The 23,004-nt window shown below is 40.1% G+C and overlaps 1 protein-coding gene and 1 long non-coding RNA gene across 2 annotated transcripts in view; both read right to left on the bottom strand.

Annotated features, from left to right (window-relative positions):
- The window catches only part of LOC5571915 (putative helicase mov-10-B.1), a 49,698-nt gene that overhangs the window by 5,044 nt on the left and 21,650 nt on the right, over nt 1-23,004 (bottom strand). Inside the window, exons 4-5 of the mRNA XM_021852888.1 lie at nt 1,954-2,091; nt 1,414-1,893 (exon numbers count right to left, since the gene is read on the bottom strand). Coding sequence (XP_021708580.1) covers nt 1,414-1,893; nt 1,954-2,091 — 618 coding nt within the window. The remainder of the gene's footprint in view (nt 1-1,413; nt 1,894-1,953; nt 2,092-23,004) is intronic.
- On the bottom strand, nt 8,935-10,006 carry LOC110679013. The gene is made up of 2 exons (XR_002502136.1): nt 9,240-10,006; nt 8,935-9,178 (listed from the first exon to the last, which is right to left on the bottom strand). It is a non-coding gene; the product is annotated as an uncharacterized LOC110679013 (long non-coding RNA).

The following is a 23,004-nucleotide window of genomic DNA, read 5'->3' as shown; positions in this document are numbered from 1 at the left end:
GAATCCCTATAGGAACTCCTGATGGAATCCTTGATGGAATTCCTAAAGATATTATTGAATTGGAGGGACTTCTGATGAACTCGCTAGAAGAGTTCCAGATGGATTTTTTATAGGAATTCCTGATGAAATCCCTGGAAGAATTTCCAGGTGGAATCCCTGAAGGAACTCTTGATGGAATTCCCGGAGAAACTTTCAATAGAATTGCTAGAGGAACTCTTGATGGAATTCCTAGAGGAGTTTCAGGTGGAATCGCTGAAGGAACTCCTGATGGAATCCCTGGAGGAATTCCAGATGGAATCCCTGAAGGAATTCATGATGGAATCCCTAAAAGAACATCTGATGAAATCCCTAGAGGAACTTCCGATGGAATCCATTCACGAACCCTGATGGAACTCCTGGTGTAATCTTTCGTGGAACTCATGATTGAAACTTTAGCAGTACTCCTTATGGAATCCCTGGAGAAAATTTTGATGGATTTCCTGGTTGAATCTCTGCTGAAATTCCTGGTGTAATCCCTACAACAACTTCTGATAGAAACACTCCTGATGGAATATCTAGAAGAACTTCCCCCCCCTGGATGAATTCTTGATGAAATTCACGATGGATTCATTGTAGGAATTTCTGGTACAATCCCTACAGGAATTCCGTATTATGGAATCACCGATGGAACTGCTGGTGTATTTTCTAAAGTAATAGATTAAAAGTTAAACACAGTTAAACATTACACCAACATGAGCGTCCACCTGGGGGCGGAGTCAAAGTTGATCAAACCGTCTGAGCGTCTGTGGGGTGCAAAAGATAAAAGCGCAGATGTATCTGATAGGCGATATTTCTCAGATGCCAGAGATGTCAGGACCTTTCGAGGTTTTAATTTCCATATGGATAATTATTTCGTTGTTGCTAAAATTCGGGAAGCGTCACGAGTACTAGAAATAACAGAACGATGCGCTTCAATATCCAATGCTTCTTGCCGGATGGAGTGTCTGCACAGTAGTTGTAAAGAATCAACGTTTCTGGGTTTATCAACAGCATTTGGGACGTTATCTACAGAGCTGCGACTTCAACGGTGCGGAATGTGGATGGCACTGATAAAACGGCGAATACAATCGTTTGGTTCGATGAAGAATGACAAAGAGGGACAGGCGTGAAGAACGCCGTTAGTAGCCGTATGCAAATGGCCGTACAATAGAGAGCGGTGAAATCCTTCAATTCTACCCGCGCGAAGCAAGTGACGAAAGATCGCTCAAGACTGGGGCATCAGAGTGATTGTTTACGTAACATCTTCAATATTAGAAAACATACTTGAAACTGATTGAAAGAACACATTCCTGTGCCCATGCGATCGAATCGATTGAGAAATTTCGAAGAAACTCCTGAAATTCATGCATATCGGCTAGGTTAAAGTGTACTTACATCATTTCGACCTTCCTCCATGCTCGCTTTTTGGGGGCTTCGCTGGGAAAGAACAGTGGGGCCAGCTCATGCCGCCGCACGATGTCCAGAGCATTTAGTTCCAAGCGACACACGAGCCGATTGGCCTGTAATTCGAACTTATAGCGGCAGTCGGCCTGAACCCGACCGTCTAGTTCAACCACGATGTGATCGTACAGGATTTGGGCTATCGTGCCCTGTACTTTTCTACTGTCGCCAGAGCGATCGATGGTCAGCTGAACGATGTCACCCTCAGCGAGATTCACCGGAAGTGAGGTAAAGTGCGCCGTATCGATACGATACAATCGTTGCATTTGCGTTGGGGTGATCGTGGCATCCTCCGCTCGGTACTGGGCCAGGTCGCATTGGATTTTGAGATCCTGGATGTGGGTCAGCAGCTCCAGGGTTTGGCAGTAGTTGGATGCGTTCAGTCGCGTTTTAGGATCAGCGTGATAGTATGCCCTGTTTCGAAGCGATGGGAAAGTCAGTTCTAAGTGGGACCCATAACCCTTTCAAGCTTACCGAATATCGTCATGTAACTTCTTCTCCGCAGGCGTGTAGGACGAAACGACCTCGAAATTATTTGCAGCCAACGTGCAGAGATCCTTCGGAGGTAGATATTTGCCGAGATAACCAGGGGTGATGACATCCTCATTATACCTGCGGGGGAACATAAAAAAATATGGTTAGCAGAGAAATACGGGGCTGCTAGTAACTGAGTGTTTCGAAAATTGGAACTTCAGAAATCTTAGACCTGGAAAAGAGACCAAAAAGGATTAAATAGTGACCAAACAAGAACCAAACAGGAATCAGGAGCAGTAGCGCAACCAGGACTTGGCTTTAGGGGGGGTTTTGCAAACTTAAAAGTAATGTTTTTTGTAAAAGTTATTCGGGGTAAAATTTGGGCAGATGTTTTTTTCTGGATTAAAATCAATAAATAACGAAACAACATTTGCAAACCTAAGCTTCTCTCGTCCACCCTAGACATACATTTCTATATAAACTAACTCCGCTAGCCAAAGGGAATATGTTGTACCTGGCGAAATTTCCCAACAGTTTTCCTAAGGACGGTGATGGAAGATAAGGGTTCATTCACATATTTCACAACGCCAAAAATTACACCCACCCACCCCATTGTAACGCTTTATGTATGAATATTATACAAATTTTGTAAGAGCTGTAACATCGTGCAGACACCCATCCACCCCATTCAGCGTTATGAAATATATGAATAAGCCCTAAAAGAACTTTCGAATTCCAAAGAATATTTCGTTCTTTATGAAAATTGGCGTAGATTTTACTTCTAAAGCATGATTGGTTTAACGACACTACAATATATTATGGTATCGATTCAATCTACTTCCTTCGTAGTATGTTTGAAAGATTATCTAGGCTACATGAATTCACGCACATACATTAGCGTGATAGCGTTCAATCACTCTACGCCCCCTAAATACGTTTCCAAGTTTTTCAAAAAACATTATGATCTTCAAGTGCAATAGGTTACAATATGAACCATTGCGATTATTATTAGTAGTTCTTCGAAGGTAAATCAGCATTTGCAGCTTGTAGACGAATGGAGAGGCCAACACCAATCCTAAGGCCAAGAAAGCCAAGAAAAAGGAGCCACGGGTTAACCGGAACCAGGCAGTGCATCCACAGGAACCACGGGCGCAAGGCAACAGCAACCCGTGGATACGAGTTGGAAATAAGAAAACACAGAGGAAACCGAAAACGGAGCCCAAGGAGAGCGCTAAACCGAAAACAGCGAAACGTAGGAATTTAGGCGAAGCCCTCGTTATCAAAACGGAGGAAGCAAAATACGCCGAGGTTCTGAAGGCGATGCGAAGCACAGAGAAGCTATCGCCATTGGGCGCAGACGTGCGAAGCATAAGGCGAACTAGGATTGGTGAAATGATCCTAGTCTTAAAGAAGGACGCCAAGGAAAAGGGTGCAGTCTATAAGCAACTGGCACAAGAAGTACTTGGTGACGAGGTTGATGTAAGATCCCTTACTGCTGAAGCGACTCTCCAGTGTAAAAATCTGGATGAGGTCACCGATGCAGCGGAGGTCTCGGCTGCCCTCAAAGAACAGTGTGACATCGACGTAGCCAGTAAGGCCATCCACCTTAGAAAGGGCCCGCAGGGCACCCAGGTGGCGGCGATCAGGCTGCCGGTCGCAGAGGCCAACAAAGCGAAGAACTTGGGCATACTCAAGGTAGGCTGGTCTGTTTGCCGGCTGAGCATACAACAGCCTCCTGAAGTTTGCTTCAAGTATTTCGGGAAGGGCCATAAGTCGTGGAATTGCAATGGTCCCGACAGAAGTAAGATGTGCAGAAAATGCGGCGCGGAAGGCCATAGGGCAAGCGATTGTAAGCAAATCGCTAAGTGCCTAATATGTGTCGACAGAGCAGACAACGGACACTTAACGGGCGGACCCAAATGTCCGGGCACAAGCGGAGTATCAAAGCAGCCAAAACGGAAGTAACACAGTTAAATTTAAACCACTGTGATGCAGCCCAGCAGCTGCTTTGGCAGTCAGTCTCGGAAACCAAGACTGACGTGGTGTTATTATCGGACCCATACCGCATACCAGCCAACAACGGGAACTGGGTGGCGGATAGGTCTCAACAGCTGGCAGCTATAGGGACGACAGGACGATACCCAATCCAAGAAGTAGTCTCTAGCTCAAATGACGGTTTTGCGATAGCAAAAATCAACGGCGTGTTCTATTGCAGTTGTTACGCGCCCCCAAGGTGGTCGATTGAGGAATTTTCCCACATGGTTGACAGGATGATGGCCGAACTAGCTAATCGGCAGCCAGTAGTGATAGCTGGCGACTTTAATGCATGGGCAGTGGAGTGGGGTAGCCGCTGCACCAATCAAAGAGGCCAGCTATTGTTGGAATCCCTGGCCGCATTAAATGTAGAGTTGGCAAATGTGGGTACAGTGAGTACCTTCCGCAGAAATGGTGCAGAATCGATCATCGACGTGACGTTTTGTAGTCCTAACCTTTTAGGTACCATGAACTCATAGCGATCATCAATCGATTCGCTATAGTATAATACCAGGCGGGCAGAAGGCTGCGCGATGTAACTCGACCCAAGCCCGAGGATGGAAAACAGCGCGCTTCGACGTCGAAGTATTCACTGAAGCCCTGAGGCGCGAACGAAACACTCTGGACCTAAACGGTGAAGAGCTAGTTGCTATGATATCACGAGCGTGTGATGCTTCCATGCCGAGAAAAGCCCCTCCTAGAGAGAACAGGCCGCCAGTGTATTGGTGGTGCGAATCAATTGCAAATCTTCGAGCAATCTGCCTTCGGGCTAGACGAAGAATGCAACGCGCACGCACAGAAGCACAAAGAGAGGAACGCGGTGCAGCATTCAGAGAGGCAAAGTTGGCTCTCAAAAAGGAAATCAAGAGTCGAAAACGGGCATGCTTTGAAAGTCTATGCGAGAGTGCCAATTCTAGTCCATGGGGTGACGCCTACAGAGTGGTAATGGCTAAGACCAAAGGAGCCATAGCGCCCCAAGAGAAATCGCCCGAGTTGCTGCGATCGATAATCGATGTACTCTTCCCGCACCATCCCATAAGCCCATGGCCCCCAGCGCCGTATGCGGCAGATGAAGGAGAAGAAGTGGCGAGAGTGACGAACGAAGAGCTGGCAGAAGTCGTGAAATCATTCGCGTCAAACAAGGCACCGGGACCCGATGGTATCCCGAATGTTGCCTTAAAAGCGGCAGTGAACACGGATCCGGACATGTTCAGAACCACGATGCAACGCTGCATTGATCAAGGAATCTTCCCGGATGTATGGAAGCGACAGAAATTGGTGCTACTACCAAAGGCGGGGAAACCACCAGGTGACCCGTCGGCGTATAGACCTATCTGTCTACTAGATACGACGGGCAAGTTATTGGAGAGGTTGATTCTCAACAGACTAGTACCGTATACGGAGAGTGCGGACGGCCTGTCCAACAACCAGTTTGGATTCAGAAAAGGTAAATCTACTCTGGACGCCATACAGTCGGTCGTTCAAACAGCTGAGGTGGCAATCGAGCATAAAAGGAGCGGCATCCGTTACTGCGCGGTTGTCACTCTGGATGTGAAGAATGCGTTCAACAGCGCATGCTGGGAAGCAATAGCACACGCGCTTCACCGCCTCAAGGTACCGGTGCAGTTGTGTAAGCTTCTAGAAAGCTATTTCGATGGTAGGATTCTACTGTATGACACAGAGGAGGGGCAGAAAAGCGTTCGAATTACCGCGGGAGTACCTCAAGGTTCAATCCTGGGCCCGCTGTTATGGAATGCGATGTACGATGACGTACTGAGGCTGCCCCTTCCGACGGGTGTTAAGATTGTTGGCTTCGCCGACGATATCACCCTAGTGGTCTATGGTGAATCGATGGAGGAAGTAGAGTTGACAGCAGCGCACTCTATTTCCCTGGTTGAGGAATGGATGAAGTCTAGGAAACTAGGACTGGCCCGTCACAAGACTGAGGTGGTGGTGGTCAACAACCGCAAGTCCGAGCAACGGGCGCTTATCTCGGTAGGTGATTGCACCATAGAGTCCAAGCGATCCCTCAGGCATCTTGGGGTAATGATCGATGACAAGCTGAGCTTCGCTAGCCACGTTGAATATGCCTGTAAAAGGGCATCTACGGCTATAGCGGCGCTTTCGAGGATGATGTCTAACAGCTCTGCTGTAATTGCCAGCAAACGCAAGCTGCTGGCAAGCGTGGCGCTATCCATACTAAGGTATGGAGGACCAATCTGGTCAAAAGCGCTTAGAACGAACAGAAACCTAAAGCGGTTGGAAAGCACGTACAGGATAATGTGCTTAAGAGTAGCAAGTGCATACCGGACGGTATCTAAAGAGGCCGTGTGCATCATAGCCGGGATGACGCCCATCGGGCTCATCATCAAGGAAGATGTTCAATGCTTCAACCAAAGGGGTCCCGACTAGAGGCTTGTAACAAAAATATAATAAAATTGTATCAGAATATGATATGCATATCATATTATGATATAATTTTGTTAGGCTCCGTTATCCATAGAACATAATAAAACAGAAATATAACATAATGTGTTTTATTTCCCTTTAAGATATTTTTTTGTTCATTTTTAACAACTTTATAACAAAATAAATAGATAGTTATGCATTTCAATAATATACAATATTATCGTATATCGAACAGTATTATAATTTTGATACTTTGTATCAAACATTATAACTTGGTTTGATATGTTTTTGATAGAATTAAAACACATTTTGTTATGTTTATGTTACTACTCATACACTTTTTGTTATAATTTTAGTTATTTTAACAACATCCTGCATCAAGTTTGTAACAACCTATGTTCGAAAAAAACTTATAACATAATAACATATGCTGATATAATTTTGTTATGTACCCTTAGTCGGGGTACCAGAGGAGTCCGCGACACGTGTAAAGAGGAAACGCTCAGAAGCTGGCAGCAGGAATGGGATAACTCCACTAAGGGTAGATGGACCCATCGACTAATACCAAATGTGTCAGATTGGTATGGTAGAAGCCATGGGGAAGTGAACTTCCACCTGACGCAGTTTCTGTCAGGACATGGTTGCTATAGACAGTACCTGCATAGGTTCGGGCACTCAGAATCTCCTGCGTGCCCCAATTGTGCTGGTGTAGAGGAAACAGCGGAGCATGTCGTGTTCGATTGCCCCCGTTTCATTGTTGTGAGAGGTCGCATGCTCACTACATGCGGAGGGGACACGTCCCCCGACAATATTATAGAGAGAATGTGTGCGGATGCCGAGTGCTGGAATGCAGTAACTACGGCTGTCACTCACATTATGTTAGAATTGCAGCGTCTATGGCGCGCCGACCAAGAGTTGGCTGCAGAGGATTAGCCCTGCCGAGGCTGGTCCCTTGTAACATTGTTTAAGTCGGCTAGGAGAAGCAGTTTGCCTAGGCTACTTCTGCTACACGTGTTGTGCTATATGCACTGGTCCCTTCCCGAAGAAATACCGTAAGGTGGTTCCGGGGAGATGAGGGTCTGAGTCCAAGGGTCATGTCGATGCACTGTTCACCACTTGAGCAATTCTAAATGAATTGCTCATGCACAGTGCATAGGCTGGTTTTAGCGGGTCGTCGTTGGTGCGTCATCCCCGCATTCCCTGAGTTATCTTCTCAGGGGATCTGTTTGCAGATTTCCCCCTTGTAAAAAACAAAAAAAAAAAAGACGAATGTTTGTGATTTTTAAGCTTAGGATCTGAACCGCTCTCTCCCATAATCTCTCTCAGGATTTTAATTTGCAATCATCAAAAACTAAGGTATTGCTTTTCCTGTGATTCACGTGCTCTGAAAGCTATGAAATTCGCCTAAATGCTGAGCCAACTTTGAGATTTTTGAGGCATCGGAATATGCATCAATCATCTGTCAATACGGTCAAACGGTCTCAATATGCATGCATATCTGCATGTATTATGACAAACTTCTCGTCAAAAACCTGTTTATTTATCAGAATAAGCAAGATAATTTCAATTTAATAAAACTCTTTGGGGGTCTTACTATTCAAAAGCATCAATTTTGAAGAACATTACTGTTAATACAACGTACTGGTCCGATGTTTTTGGATTGTAGTGTTAAATTTAAATAGTATATGTATTTGGAAATAATTCTTTAAAAACAAATCTGCTCTGGAGGGGATTTTGACCCCCAAAACCCCCCCTTGGTTGCGCCACTGATCAGGTGCATAAGAAGAAGTGTGAGCAATAGTTGAGGAATGGATGAAGTCTAGGAAACTAGGACTGGCCCGTCACAAGACTGATGTGGTGGTGGTCAACAACCGCAAGAGCGAGCAACGGGCGCTTATCTCGGTAGGTGATAGCACCAAAGAGTCCAACAATCCTTTAGGCATCTAGGGGTAATGATCGATGACAATCCTAATTTGGTAAAACAAATTTAAGATTTAATTAACATTTTGTTAACAACATATTACATTTCATTTGCCGTAGCAGTTCAGTTTTTTTACAGGTGAGTTGATTTCACCTGCTTATAAGAGAAAAAAAAAACGTTTTTAATATACTTAACCTAACTTAACCTAAACATACACGCAGAGAAATGATTTTTAAAATCAATAATATTCTGTATTGAAATCAACAAAAAAAATTATCATTTCTCGGCTAATAATATATTTTTTTGAATTCAACAACAAAATTTTGTTGTTTTAAAAAAATATTTTTTTGTATCTAAAATCAGTCGTGAGCACAAACAAAAATTAGTTTCTTTGAATTCATAATAAATATATTTGATAATGCTAAACCTTATGTTGAACCAAAAAATAACTGTGTTGTTTTTAAAATTTATATTTTTTGAACCAAAAAAAGGATTTTTAAAAACAAAAATAATAATTTTTGTTTTCAAATATGTACTTTTTTGATCCAACTTTTTTATTTATATTTTTTTCTGGTAGCCCGATATTTCATTTGAAATAATCACAAATAAACAGACTATTTTCTCTCAATTTAGATTTTATTTACATCTCATTTACAAATAATCATTAGATGAGTTATTGCCTTCTTATAAGCTCCTGGTTAAAAAATTGCATTTGCCATTTCTGCAAATAACTCGGCATTTTGTTGACGCGGTCAGCACGTAAATAACAATGCACCGTTCACGAGTGATGGCTTCGGAATTACTTTCTCTTACCACCGGTGATGCGGTCGAAAGGCAATCTGTGGATAATGGTGGAGATACCTATGATACATAGAAAAATACAATTTATTTATTTTTTAACACTTCCTCTGTTAATTTATACCTGGACAATCCATGCATCAATTCTTGAATTTCCTTCCGTTCCAGGATTTGCAAGGGTATATTGATTTTCTAAAGATCAAAAAAATGCGCCTAAGTTCATTATCAGATAATTACATGGAAACAAGACAATTACTTACCCAGGGTACGATTGATAAATTCTTCAGAGAGTCCAAAACTCAGCAATAAATCCACCAGCGCGTCAATAATTTCCTCAACATTCATAGCCAGTACTTCTTCTGTTGAATCCATTTTAGCTTTGTTTCAAATCATGGAAATGGCGTCTGGCCGTGCGTACATACTAGCAAAAAAACATACTCATACATGTCATGTCTACCTATCTCAAGTGATATTAATTATTCTGCCTTTAGGCTTGGTACCTTTTATCTGTTCGTACCTACGGCATTTCTGAGCTATAAGTACTGGCTGCAGTTGGCGCAGAAGAGGGACTTCCCGGACTGTGGACTGATTAACATATTATTTTATTTTTTATTTGCAGGATATAAAAATACACTCTCATATAATGCATATGTATGTGTATCAATATTAGGATTTTTTGAAACAAAAAAACTTTTTTTGAAAGCAAAACAGATTATGTCAATAGCCAATAAAATATTTTATTGAATCTAAGGTACTTGTGTTCCAATCAGTTTGGTGTAAAAACAACAATTAAATTTTTTGGAACAATAAAATTCAATATTTGTATTCAACAAAAACAATTGTAGTTTTTAAAAAATATTTCAATCATATTTATTTTTGAAACAAAAAGGTCTGTTTTCTCTGCGTGTATAACGCATTAATCGTGGCAATAGAAGATTGTAACGATTTTTGCCTGAAATTATTGATTATTTTATTTGACATTTGTTCCAATGTTTCAACATTGGATATTCTATGTAACTCATTGATCCTGCAAAAATAGAGTGTATTAAACAATGGCCAATACCAAACACAGCTGACCAAGTAAAACGTTTTATTGCTTTTGCAAATTATTATAGAAAACACATACCAAATTTTGCTGAAATTTGTGGTCCATTGAACTTATTAACCAGAAACAATGTTAAATTCAAATGGACTGATGAATGTCAAAATTCATTTGACAAATTAAGAGAAAAATTTATCAACCCTCCTTTACTTGATTATCCTGATTTTTCATTTGATAATAAATTCATATTGCAAACAGATGCTTCTGGATTTGCTATTGGATCAGTTTTATCAAATAAAAATAGCAAGCCTACAGCGTATGCCAGTAAAGCATTAAACAAAGCAGAAATCAATTATGCAATAATCGAGAAAGAGCTTTTAGCTATAGTTTGGTCTATCAAACATTTCCGGCCATATCTTTATGGTAAGAAATTTGAAATTCATACTGATCATAAACCTTTAGTTTACTTATTTTCTATGAAAAACCCTTCCAGTGGGTTAACCAAATTTAGATTACTTTTAGAAGAATATGATTTTGATATAATTTATTTGCAAGGAAAACAGAACGCTATTGCTGATGCATTATCGCGAATATCAATTACCGACTTAAAGGAATTAAATAATAAAATAAGTAAGGATATTCTTGCAGTCACAAGAATGCAATCACATAAAATTGATCATAAATATGACTCAAAAATATTGAATGGCCACAATGTTTTTGATGAAAAATATATAGAACTTATTATTGACAATACACTGAGAGACAATATAAAAAAATATAGAAGAGGAAGCAAAAATATTAATAAAACCAGCTAAGTCATTACTTCAGCTACGGCGAATAATGAAAAGTCTGGAAGAAACTTGTAAAAAGAATAATATTAACGAGCTCGTATTGAAATTGAATGATAAAAGTGCACAAAAATTCTACAATGAAATAATTGAAAATGATCTATGGAAAGGCATGCCAAAAATACATGTTATTAAAAATAACATTGAAATTATCAGAGATGAAAATAATTATGAATGATTTTTATATGCTTCCCACTGCAGGACATGCAGGCATAAAAAGAACATTGAAGACTTTGAAGCAAAGATATTATTGGAAAAACATGCAAAGAGATGTTGAAAATTTTATCAAAACATGCAAATTATGTCAACAAAACAAATACATAAATCAACCCAAAATTCCGATGACAATAACTTCTACCGCCACACTGCATTTGGAAAAATATACTTAGATTTGGTTGGTGCTTTGATTCCAGATGAAACCGGGAATCAGTACATTCTCACAACACAATGCGAATTAACTAAGTTCATTACAGCAACCCCAATTAAAGACAAAGCTACTGAAACTGTAGCCAAGGCAGTCTTCAAAAAATCCCACTCCAAGAGCTGCTGAGATCAAAAGCCATCAGAACAAGATTTTTTCCGCGCGCATCTTTTGCTCAAATCCAAGCATGCAATGAATCATGCCACGTGTATGAGAGGATTGAATCCCAAGATTCAATCCTTGATCGATTGTTAGCCGGGTAAATTAATCGAGTAAGCATTGATATTTTATTCCATATCGATTGAGAACTTTTGCCTGACAGGAATTGATCATCACAGCTGTTTCTAGTGAACGACTTCAGAAACTTGCGACAATTTTTAGTAACATTCTGGCCTGACGTAATGAACTCAAATGTAGACGAGCTCCTTAACAGAAAATATGAATCAGGACAATTGAGATTGAATTTCCGTTGAAACCAAGATTCAACGAAACTCTAGTTTTCAAATCTTTGTCTTGATTAATTTCTCCTTGAGTGGAAATGCCAAAAAGTACCTAGTTGCATTTTGCTGTGGTATGATACCATTACCATTGATCCTCACTTCATTGCCTTCCATATTACTTCCTTTCATGTTCAGTCATTGTTGTCCCAATTCCCAATGAAACGTCAAATATTCCAAATAGAGAACATTTTATTGCTGTTTGCATTTGAGATGCAAATGTTGAGTAAACGTCCTCCAACTGCGGTCACACAAAATAATCAAAGGACACCTAGCAACGATTACATAAATCACCGCCGCCCTAGCAAGAAATATCTGTGTAAGACATCGCATTTCTTGTGAAAAATCTTACCGCATTTGGTGTTCCCGCATTTGATATTTGCATTTCAAACGCACACAGCAATACCTTGACTCGATTGCCTATGAGCGTAATGACGAGATTCAATCATGGGATTGAATCCTTGCATGAATCACGCACGCTGAGATTGAAAAAATCAGGATTCAAAACGATCCCACGCTTTGAGATGATTTCAAAGCATGCTTGTTTAAATCTGGGAGCAGAAGGATGCTCTTAGAAGACTGAGCCAAGGCATTCGTTGAAAGTGTAATTTTACAGTTCGGAGTTCCCAAAGAAATAGCCACCGATCGAGGAACTGAATTCATGTCGAGTCTTTTTACAGAAATATGTAAATTATTGCAAATAAAGAAGATTAGTTCAACAGCTTACCATCATCAATCAATAGGAGCTTTGGAAAATTCGCACAAAGTCCTAGGAAACTTTTTACGCATACACTGTGGAAATAATCTACAGTGCTGTTCTGAATAATAGCAGCGCATGTCGATTTTCATACAAAATGCTCAACTTTGACATGCTGTAGTTTTGTTCCCTTTCAAGCAATCGAGTTGAAATTTTCTCCACAGAACTACAAATATGCCCAATTTTGTAAACACAAAATTTCAAAATTTTCTAAGCCCCTGCCGGAAAGTGAGATCACAGACAAACAGACGTCACACTCTCATCATTGTCCATCGACCACCTTTTTAACGATCGGTTCAAAAATATGATAGGTGGCCAATCCACCACCCGTTGCGCTCGCATCGTTTTTGCTTGCGTTTGACGTTTACACACTGCAGCCATCTGTTGGCCTGTCGGCCAAACACACTAATTTTAGCATTGGGCGCACATGTCCTCGTGACTATGATTTTGATCGAGATTTGTTCTAAGTGTTACGTCTGCTTGTCTGTGGTGAGATACTAGGTGAAATTGTTCTAAAAAATAGCAGTTTTAAAAATTTGAATTTCGGCTTGACATTATAGTTTTAAATTGTATATCACTTACCATTGGAACAATCTTCTCCTACTTATCAAACCTGCACCTAAACCGAAAATGTTTAAAATATTTGTAGAAGAAAAATTTTAAAATGAAAAACTGCTATTTTTTCGAAAAATTTCACCTAGTGTCTCACTTTTCGGCAGGGACTCAGAAAAAACTGAAATTTTGTAGTTACAAAATTGATCATATTTGTAGTTCTGTGGAGAAAATTTCAGCTCGATTGCTTGAAAGGGAACAAAACTACAGCATGTCAAAGTTGAGCATTTTGTATGAAAATCGACATGCGCTGCTATTATTCAGAACAGCACTGTATTTCAATGGTCGTCTTGGATCCCTTGTTACAAATTTGCTTATAATACAACAGTTCATACGGAAACAAATAAAACTCCATTTGAATTAGTTTTTGGAAAATTGTGTTCATTACCATCAAACCTATATCAACCAGAAAAGATAGAACCATTGTATAACTTCGATGATTATTGTAAAATGTTGAAATTCAAATTGCAGTTGTCTCAAAAAATGACCAAAAACAAATTGTTACGAAACAAACAAAAACGAGCGGAGAAATATAATTGTAATTCGTTACCTATTATATATAAACCAGGACAATTAGTATTAATAAAAAATGAAACTAATTCGAAATTGGATAAAAAATATATTGGGCCATTCCCAGTTATAAATGACAGAGAACCTAATATAGAAATTCGGGTTGGAAACAAAACAGATTTGGTTCATAAGCAAAGAATTAAACCATTTATAACAGAAGAAACGTGTGCTTAGCTTAGCTTAGCTTAGACTGACTACACATATCAATGGTTGCTATTCCGTGATTGACCGAAGTCAGTGAAAATGCACAAAGAATCAACTAGAAGTTCGGCTGGGATTGGCCATAATCTTCTTCAGTGTGCATAATTCAGTGCCTCTATTTATACAAGGTCAATAACGGCGCCGGCCAGGTCCTTGCAGTCAGGTGGGATTGAGGGAAGGAATGCTAGTGTGTAACCTTTGCTATTTGGAGACCGTGTTTGCCTCTGCATCTCCACAAAGGTTACTAGGAAGGATGTTTGTTAATGGGGAGGATCGTTGGGTCAAAGGATTCACTTTGATAAGTGATTAGACCATGATAAATAGTTATTTGTCGAACATAAATATGCTTTTATGAAAATATAATATTTTCATTTGATATTAACAATTTTGTATGTAGAGGAAAATTATGCCGACACTTGAGGTGACGAACCATTCAAAGTTTGTTGAACAAATACCTAAATGTAACATTCCTACAGCTGTCAGGACGAAAGCATGTGTTATTAAAAACTCGATTGTCTGGAACATCATAGAACACTCTTATTCTTATGCCGACACTTACAGTGGCGAACCATCCAAAGTATGTTGAATAAAGTGAACCTTTCGCAAGTCTACACTTGTAGTGTCGAACCATTCAAAGTTTTTTTTTTAATTACAAAAATAAAGATAAAAAGAAATGAGTGTTTTGAAAACAAAAAAATGTTAAACATAAATATTTCATGAATTAGAGTTTATGTCGACACTCACAGTGACGAACAATTCATAGTTTGTTGAAAAATCATATTTACGTCCTACCGTTGTATCGGTTAAATGTGCATTCATACATATTTTATAGATTAGAAATAGTAGCATGAAACGAGCTCACCAATTGATCCGTCATCCTTGACTGAGCAGCAACAATCCACTTTCAGCTTAACTCGTTTGCTCGGCTATATAAAAGCACTCAGAGAAAATAGGCGCACGACTCGAGAGGGAAAACAGCTGACGACTGCTCGGGCTTTCTTGACGCAATGCCAAGGTCGAAGATCAAACAGAACTAACCGATCGCGGAACTTTTTCACTTCACTCGACCGACGCGCGACATGTTCGATCCTGCCCTCGTCACCCGCTCCCACAGGAGCAAGCGTCAAGGTCAAAATATCAAACAGAACTCGCAAAACCGAACTGTCCTGCTTGGGCTTCACAAAGCACTACCCAGCAAGGCGCTCCAAAACAGGGGAAAAAATTCTCCGGCAACGAAAATACGCGCGAATCCGTCAGCAAAGTCAATCGGACGACGCAAAACCGAACCGTCCTGCTTGGGCTTCACAAAGCACTACCCAGCAAGACGCTCCAAAACAGGAAAAAAAAATTCTCCGGCAACGAAAACACGCGCGAATCCGTCAGCAAAGTCAATCGGACGACGCAAAACCGAACTGTCCTGCTTGGGCTTCACAAAGCACTCCATTTATAACAGAAGAAACGTGTGGTGGATAAATTCAGAAACTGATCAACCAACTATTGTAAAATCAGTGAAAAATTGTAAAACAGAAAACAGAACAAAATAATGTATTGTAAAACAAAGAATTGTGAAATTATGTAGAAAACCAAGTATTGTAAAATCATTGAACAATTGAAAAAAAAAAACAAAAAAAAAATTGTTAAACAAAGATTGTAAAATAATTTAAAAAAAAGATGTTTTTTTATGCCGTTTTGAGAGAGTCTAAAACGATGATAGGACAGCTCAAATAGGCTTTTTCCATCTGAAATTTAAATGCAAAAGAAAAATGAGATAAAGTTAAAACCTACATCAATTGCGCACTATTTACAGCATTATAAAAAAAATAATGCACATTTTTTTTATTAAAATTAGTAAGGCGTGTGGTGGATGCGCGAAATTAGATTCAGTAAACCACATTTCAATTAGTAATATTGACGTGCAACATAAACTAAAAACAAAACTGTAAATCACATTGACAGAAATGCTTTCGCATCATTTCAATCATTTCAAGTTACACGAATATATAAACAGTTTGTCGATATTATATTTCAGTCGTTTTCATTAGTAGAGTTCACACACAATCGAATAACGAAGGAAGCTCATAAAATCTCAATAGCGTAAACCATTGCTTAGACTTTCGAATGGTCATGAATATTATGCTTAAGCCTTAAACCTAGTTTAACTATATGGGTAAACGTGGTTTACGGCTTAAGCGAAGGTGAAGAAATCGGCCCTTAACCCTCTAATACCCAAATTTTTGTTTTCGATCTAAATATTATTTTTCGTTATCTAAAATCATTCTAAACACGGTTTGGGCAATGATTTATTTTTCTTCGCAAATTTATGAATTTTGGTTTTTGATTTTTAATATTTTTATTTTTGAACATCCCTATCCTTTTAAATTTTTTCTTGAAGCCTCTTCTGGTTACTGATTTTTGACAATAATAAAAAATTGAGTTTTTACTATACTTTTGGAAATATGATTTTTTTAATTTTTTTCTGGAACATTTTTTATTTTCCGTGTAACTAACGGAAAAACAGATTTGAAATCATTTCAATACCATCAGGCTCTTCTTCTGTGATAGGTTGATTGTAGAAAAATATAAAAGGTACGATTTTTTATAATACACGTTAAATGAATCCCAGGCATTTGTAGGTTATATAAGAATACAATTTTTCAAACAATTTTTAATAATACAAATAAGTTTCAAAAATCATAAAAAACTTTTCTTATATGCGTGTTATAAGTCAAGGTTTAAGCCCAAAATAAAATAATTTTAATTTCCGAGCTATGAAAAAATACACAAAATTCCAAAGTGTACCCCGTCTAAAGGCGGGGTTGGGTATTAGAGGATTAAAGATACAGCGATTTTAATACAAAATTATGATATAATTTTCAATTTTCGGTCATTTTCGAATGTTTTTCGAGGCTCATAAGCCTAGAAATTTGTTTATTGTCTGAAAGAGCACATAATTTTTGACTAAAATGTTTGAAAAAATATTGATTTGGTAATTTTTCATGGTATGAGGCGAAATAAAAAATGTGCCCTGTAAAAATGATTTATTTATTTTTTTTAACGAAACACAACTTCAACATTCAACATTGTGATATTTTGATATGTAATTATCAAGAAAATATGGACCAAAATGTTAAAAGTTAAAAAATAACAAAATAACGAATATAAAGCAATCAATGCGTGAGATACATTTATATCGATTTAAGATAATGAAATATTTCCATTCGAAAACAAAAGCTTTATGAGTAGAGGAGTAACGTGCCCAGTTGTCTCACACAAATATACCTGATGTTTTCTTTAAGTACAGCACGTTGGTATATTTTTGTGGTCGGACAGAAACGTACCTAATAGTTGATTCAAGTTACCATGTTTGTATAAGAAAGAGATGATGCAGCAAAGACACGGAAAGTAATATTGCCAAATTAGTTGTGTTGCAGATGAAAATCAGCTTAATAAACAATTGCGATTCGTGACGTTTACAATCGGCCAAAAGAACAGCATTATCAAGCAGTGATGACTTATCAAGTAGTTAAGAGGAAGATGTTTGCATGGAAGAGGAAACAATAGAAGCATCAGCATCAGCAACTTTACAATTGGCCAAAAGAACAGCATTATCAAGGAGTGCTGACTTATCAAGTAGTTAAAAGGAAGATGTTTGCATGGAAGAGGAAACAATAGAAGCATCAGCATCAGCAACTTCAATACAGTCAACGGATTCCAATATGAATATTTCCGTAGATAAAATAGAAGTTAGGCAATTTTCAAACTGTAATGATAGTAAAAAAATTGTAAACATTATGAAAAAGTAAGAAAACTGTATCAAAATAGGACGCTCCATCATTGTATAAGAACATGAAATAAAATGCTTTCAGAAAAAAAAAATCTTTATTTTATCAACTCGAAAAACATCCGAAAACAACCAAAAGTTGTGAATTTTCAGTAAATTTAATTCTAACATCGCTGTATCTCGGAAACGGTAGCAATTAGCAAAATTTTCTAATATACCTTTTTTGTTGCAAATTTTGCGTACTTTCATAAAATCGGGTCGAAAAGCATTCAAAAAGTTTATTTAGACCATATTGAAAAATCAACCTTTTTTTAAATCATAAATTTTTTGTCCATGATTTCTCCATCTTGACCCACTGTGCAAAAGACTCCATTTTTTGTATACTTTAAAATATAATAAAAAAAAATCTAAAAAACGATTTGTGAAAAAATGGATTTTTTATTTTCGAAATAAAAAAAAATACAACATTTTTTTTACAGTGTATATTTTTTCCAGATAGTTCCAGCAATAACCTAAAACTTTGTGGAAGACACCAAACCGAGCAGACAAATAGTTTCTGAGTTTTATTTTGAAAATTGTTAAGGCTTTTTTTCTTAGGCCCTTATCAAAAGTAACGCTAGGGTAAAAATGGCGAACCGATGATGCAAATAGGCATTTTTGGGTATAATGAAAGCATATGCCAAATTTCAGCCAAATCAAAAAATACAAAAGTAAACTGATATTCAAATTCAAATGGAACCGCTCTATAGACAGTAACTGCATAGGTTTGGGCACTCAGAATCTCCTGCGTTCCCCCCTTGTGCTAGTGTGGAGGAAACAGCGGAGCATGTCGTGTTCGATTGCCCCCGTTTCATGGTTGTGAGAGGTCGCATGCTCGCTGCATGCGGAAGGGACACGTCCCCCGACAATATAATAGAGAGAATGTGTGCGGATGCCGAGTGCTGGAATGCAGTAACTACGGCTATCACTCACATTATGTTAGAATTGCAGCGCCCATGGCGCGCCGACCAAGAGTTGGCTGCAGAGGATTAGCCCTGCCGAGGCTGGTCCCTTGTAACATTGTTTAAGTCGGCTAGGAGAAGCAGTTTGCCTTCTGTTGTTTGCTACCTCTGCCACACGTGTTGTGCTATGTACACAGGCCCCTCCCCGAAAAAATACCGTAAGGTGGTTCCGGGGAGATAAGGGTCTAAGGCCAAGGGTAATGTCGATGCACTGTACACCACTGTAACTGTGCTCTGCTGGAAAACGATGGTGAACCTATGCGCTGAGGGCAATGTTCCCAGTGATTCTGTTTCGTTGTCTCGCCATCGCCCCTTTTTAGAACCGATGGTATAGTTTGAACCTCGCTGGCGGTCTTCTCGGTCTGGAAGAGCGACGTAGTAGTCTTGGCGTGCTAGCGGCAGCCGACTCGAAGCTGGAAGATGAGCGAACAAACGGTTGCCAAATTTTGTCCAAGACGGAAGTAATAGCTGTAGCAGTCAAACATGAAGGCCTGTACCGGTTGAAGATCCATGGTGAACGAGCAATGGTTGCCGGACAGAATCACACCGAGAGCTGCCAGCACACTTGGCATAGGCGTTTTGGACACCGGGATGAAGACGTCATCCAACAAATCATCAGCAAGAATTTGGCGAGCGGAATACAGGTACGTGACTGTGGAACCAACGAACTTTGTAAACCGTGTCTCAAAGGGAAGCAAGCTCTGAAGCCGTTTGCGAAGTCCACCGAGAAGAAGTCAACGGCTACGTTGGACCTGATACACACCGACGTTTGCGGCCCCATGGATGCGTACTCACTAAGTGGTTTCAAGTACTTCGTGACCCTGATCGATGACCATAGCCGCCTCTGTGTGCTTTATTTTCTGAAGAAAAAATCGGAAGTTCCGGAGAAAATTCAAGAATTCGTACGAATGGTCAAGACACAACAAGGTCGAGTTCCGAAAGCCATACGATCGAACAATGGTGGAGAATATGTCAGTGCAGAGCTGCGGAAGTTTTACAAGCAAAACGGAATCCAAGCACAGTACACTACAAGTTACACGCCGCAGTTCAATGGAGTTGCTGAACGAAAAAACCGATACCGAAATGACAAGATGCATGCTGGCTGATGCCAAATTGGACAACCGATTCTGGGCGGAGGCAATGAATACGGCGGTTTATCTTCAGAACGTACTTCCTTCGAGAGCCGTTGATGTCACTCCACATGAAATTTGGTACGGACGGACACCAGATATGAAGCATTTGCATGTTTTTGGAGCAGAAGCATATGTGCATGTCCCGAAGCCACTCCGGAAGAAGCTGAGTCATGTTTCGCAAAAAATGACGTTCGTTGGATATTCGGTGGACCATAAGGCGTGGAGGTTCCTGGACATTATTATTATTATTATTATAACTTTATTAAGGAAATTTTCAGCCCTAGGCTGGTTCATCTCCGATGTTCCTGGAAATTGCTGAAGTTGGTTGTAAGCCGAGATGCGGACTTCATGGAGCTCAATGCAGGAGGACATCAGGCCAATCAAGACATCGCGAGAAGACCGGAAGTTTAGGAATATAACCTGGATGATCAGAAACAAGAACTGATTCCTGTTCAGGAATATCCTGGAGCAGATGTCGTAGATCAGGATGAACGAATCGTCGTTCGAAGACCAGGAGGCGGAAGTCACCATCACACCAAAGCGTTCGGAACGAATTACCAAGGGAATTCCTCTACTTCGTTATCAAGAAATCACCGGCGCGGTCGTTGGTAATTTGCAAGATGAGCCTCTTTCGTACACGGAAGCTGTCAGTGGTACCGAGCGCAATCAGTGGGTTGCTGCGATGCAGGAAGAATTGGACTCTCTGGCGGAGAATCGGACGTGGGAAATGACTGAGCTATCACCCGGAAGAAAAGCCATCGGTTGCCGCTGGATTTACAAACGCAAGACGAACGAACATGGTGAAATTGTACGCTACAAGGCTAGATTAGTGGCCCAAGGTTTTTCCCAGCGCTATGGCTTGGACTATGAAGAAGTTTTCGCTCCGGTTGTAAAGCAAGCCACCTTCCGGATCCTGTTGACTGTTGCTTCTCGTGAAAACCTGATTGTCAAGCACGTGGACATTAAGACGGCCTATTTGTACGGTGAGTTGCAAGAAACCATATACATGAAGGTACCTCCAGGAATCGAAGCTTGTATGGCCTCAAGCAAGCTGGTCGTGTTTGGAATAACACGCTGGATGAAGTACTTCGGAGAATGGGATTCGTTGCGTCTACGGCGGATCCATGTTTGTACAAGAGAGTTACAAGAAAGAGGAACACGTTCATCGCAGTTTATGTGGACGACATGGTAATGGCGTGCAGCAGCGAAATCGCATTTCAAGAAATTATGGCTACTTTGGAGAAGAAGTTCAAAATGTCGCTGCTAGGAAATCTGAAATTGTTCCTGGGAATGCATGTGGAGTTCAACAATGGCTGTTACATGGTGAGTCAGAAGGCGTATATTTCCAAGCTTGCGGAGAAATTCGGCCTTCAAAATGCCAAGCCGTCAGCAATCCCCATGGACCCAGGATATATTCAACGAAAGGAGGAGGATTCTGAAGCACTACCCAGGAGTGACGAATATCAAAGCCTAATCGGAGCACTGAGCCTAATCACGTATCTGTGATGACCAGACCAGACATTGCTATCGCTACATCAATCCTTGGGAGAAAAGTGAGCAGGCCGTCTTATGCTGATTGGACAGAGGCCAAAAGAGTGTTACGCTATTTGATGACCACCCGGGACCTGCGATTGAATCTAGGCGCTAGCAAGGATTATCTGAAGTGTTTCGTGGACACCGACTGGGCAGGTGATGTCAGCGACAGGAAATCGAACTCAGGATATCTCGTATATTTCGGTGGAGGATTGATTTCATGGGCCGCTCGCAAACAGAACTGTGTGGCGTTATCATCAACCGAAGCTGAATTCATCGCTTTAGCTGAAGCCTGTCAGGAGTTACTGTGGTTGAAGAAATTACTGGACGATTTTGGTGAAAACAATGAGCCGATCAAGATTATGGAAGATAATCCAATAAAAATACACCAACTGGAGAACGAAAGAGTTGAGAAACGATCAAAACTTATTGATACGAAATACGCATTCACGAAAGATTTGAAGAAAAACAAAGTTATCGACGTAGAATATTGCCCAACGGGTGAACAAACAGCCGATATGATGACGAAGCCTTTATCAAAAACTAAACTACAAACCTTCAGAGATGCATCTGGATTGAAATTGATCAAGAAAAAAACGCTTGAGGAGGAGTGTTGAAGCATGTGCATCGTAGTCACCTTGCAATCCAGAGTACTGAAGATCTCAATCATAGTAGTCATTATATAATAATGTCAGAAATAAATCCATTCCTTCCATTACCGTTAGCCTAGCTACACGCATTTTCCTTAAGGGGGCAGGACTCGTCATCAATTTCGGAATTTTCAAAATCAGTTTTTTCGTTCAAAATCAAGAAAATTTACTAGAAAATGTGTTCACTGTATTCAATTCTCCAACCGCAACACAGTGAACACATTTTCATCGAATAATGTTCAGTTTTGAACAGAAAAACTGCTTTTGAAGTTTCGATGATGACGATGATTACGATGACGGAGCGTTGATCGTTAATTCTAAGAGCGACGACTTCAACTTGACTATTTTAAACACTGGGGAAGCAACACGTATCAAGCCTCCAGCTTTTCCAAGTATTTTAGACCTCTCAATCTGTTCGAATTCATTATCATTGGATTCCACGTGGAAAGTAATTCAAGATCCCCATGGTAGTGATCACCTGCCTATCAAAATTTCGATTTCCAATGATTCGAGTCAGGCTCGCCAGATCGACGTAGCATACGACCTCACCAAGCACATTGACTGGGGAAAACATGCTGAAGCGATCTCCGATGGCGAGCAGTCGGTCGATGCTCTTCCTCCGTTGGAAAAGTATCAGTTCTTATCCGAGTTAATTATCAACAGTGCTATTGAAGCACAGCGTCGACCAATACCGGGAGCGAAAGTTCGAAGACGGCCACCCACCCCTTGGTGGGATGATGAGTGCACCGCAGTATATCGGGAAAAGTCCGTCGTGTTTAAGGTGAAACAGTTTGTAATAAATTTCTAAGATTGCATTGAAACTTCAAAGGCACAAATCACGCG

The sequence above is a fragment of the Aedes aegypti genome, chromosome 3 (assembly GCF_002204515.2).
Source record: "Aedes aegypti strain LVP_AGWG chromosome 3, AaegL5.0 Primary Assembly, whole genome shotgun sequence".
In the NCBI taxonomy this organism is placed as follows: Eukaryota; Metazoa; Arthropoda; class Insecta; order Diptera; family Culicidae; genus Aedes; species Aedes aegypti.
This window is presented reverse-complemented; position numbering and strand designations above follow the sequence as displayed.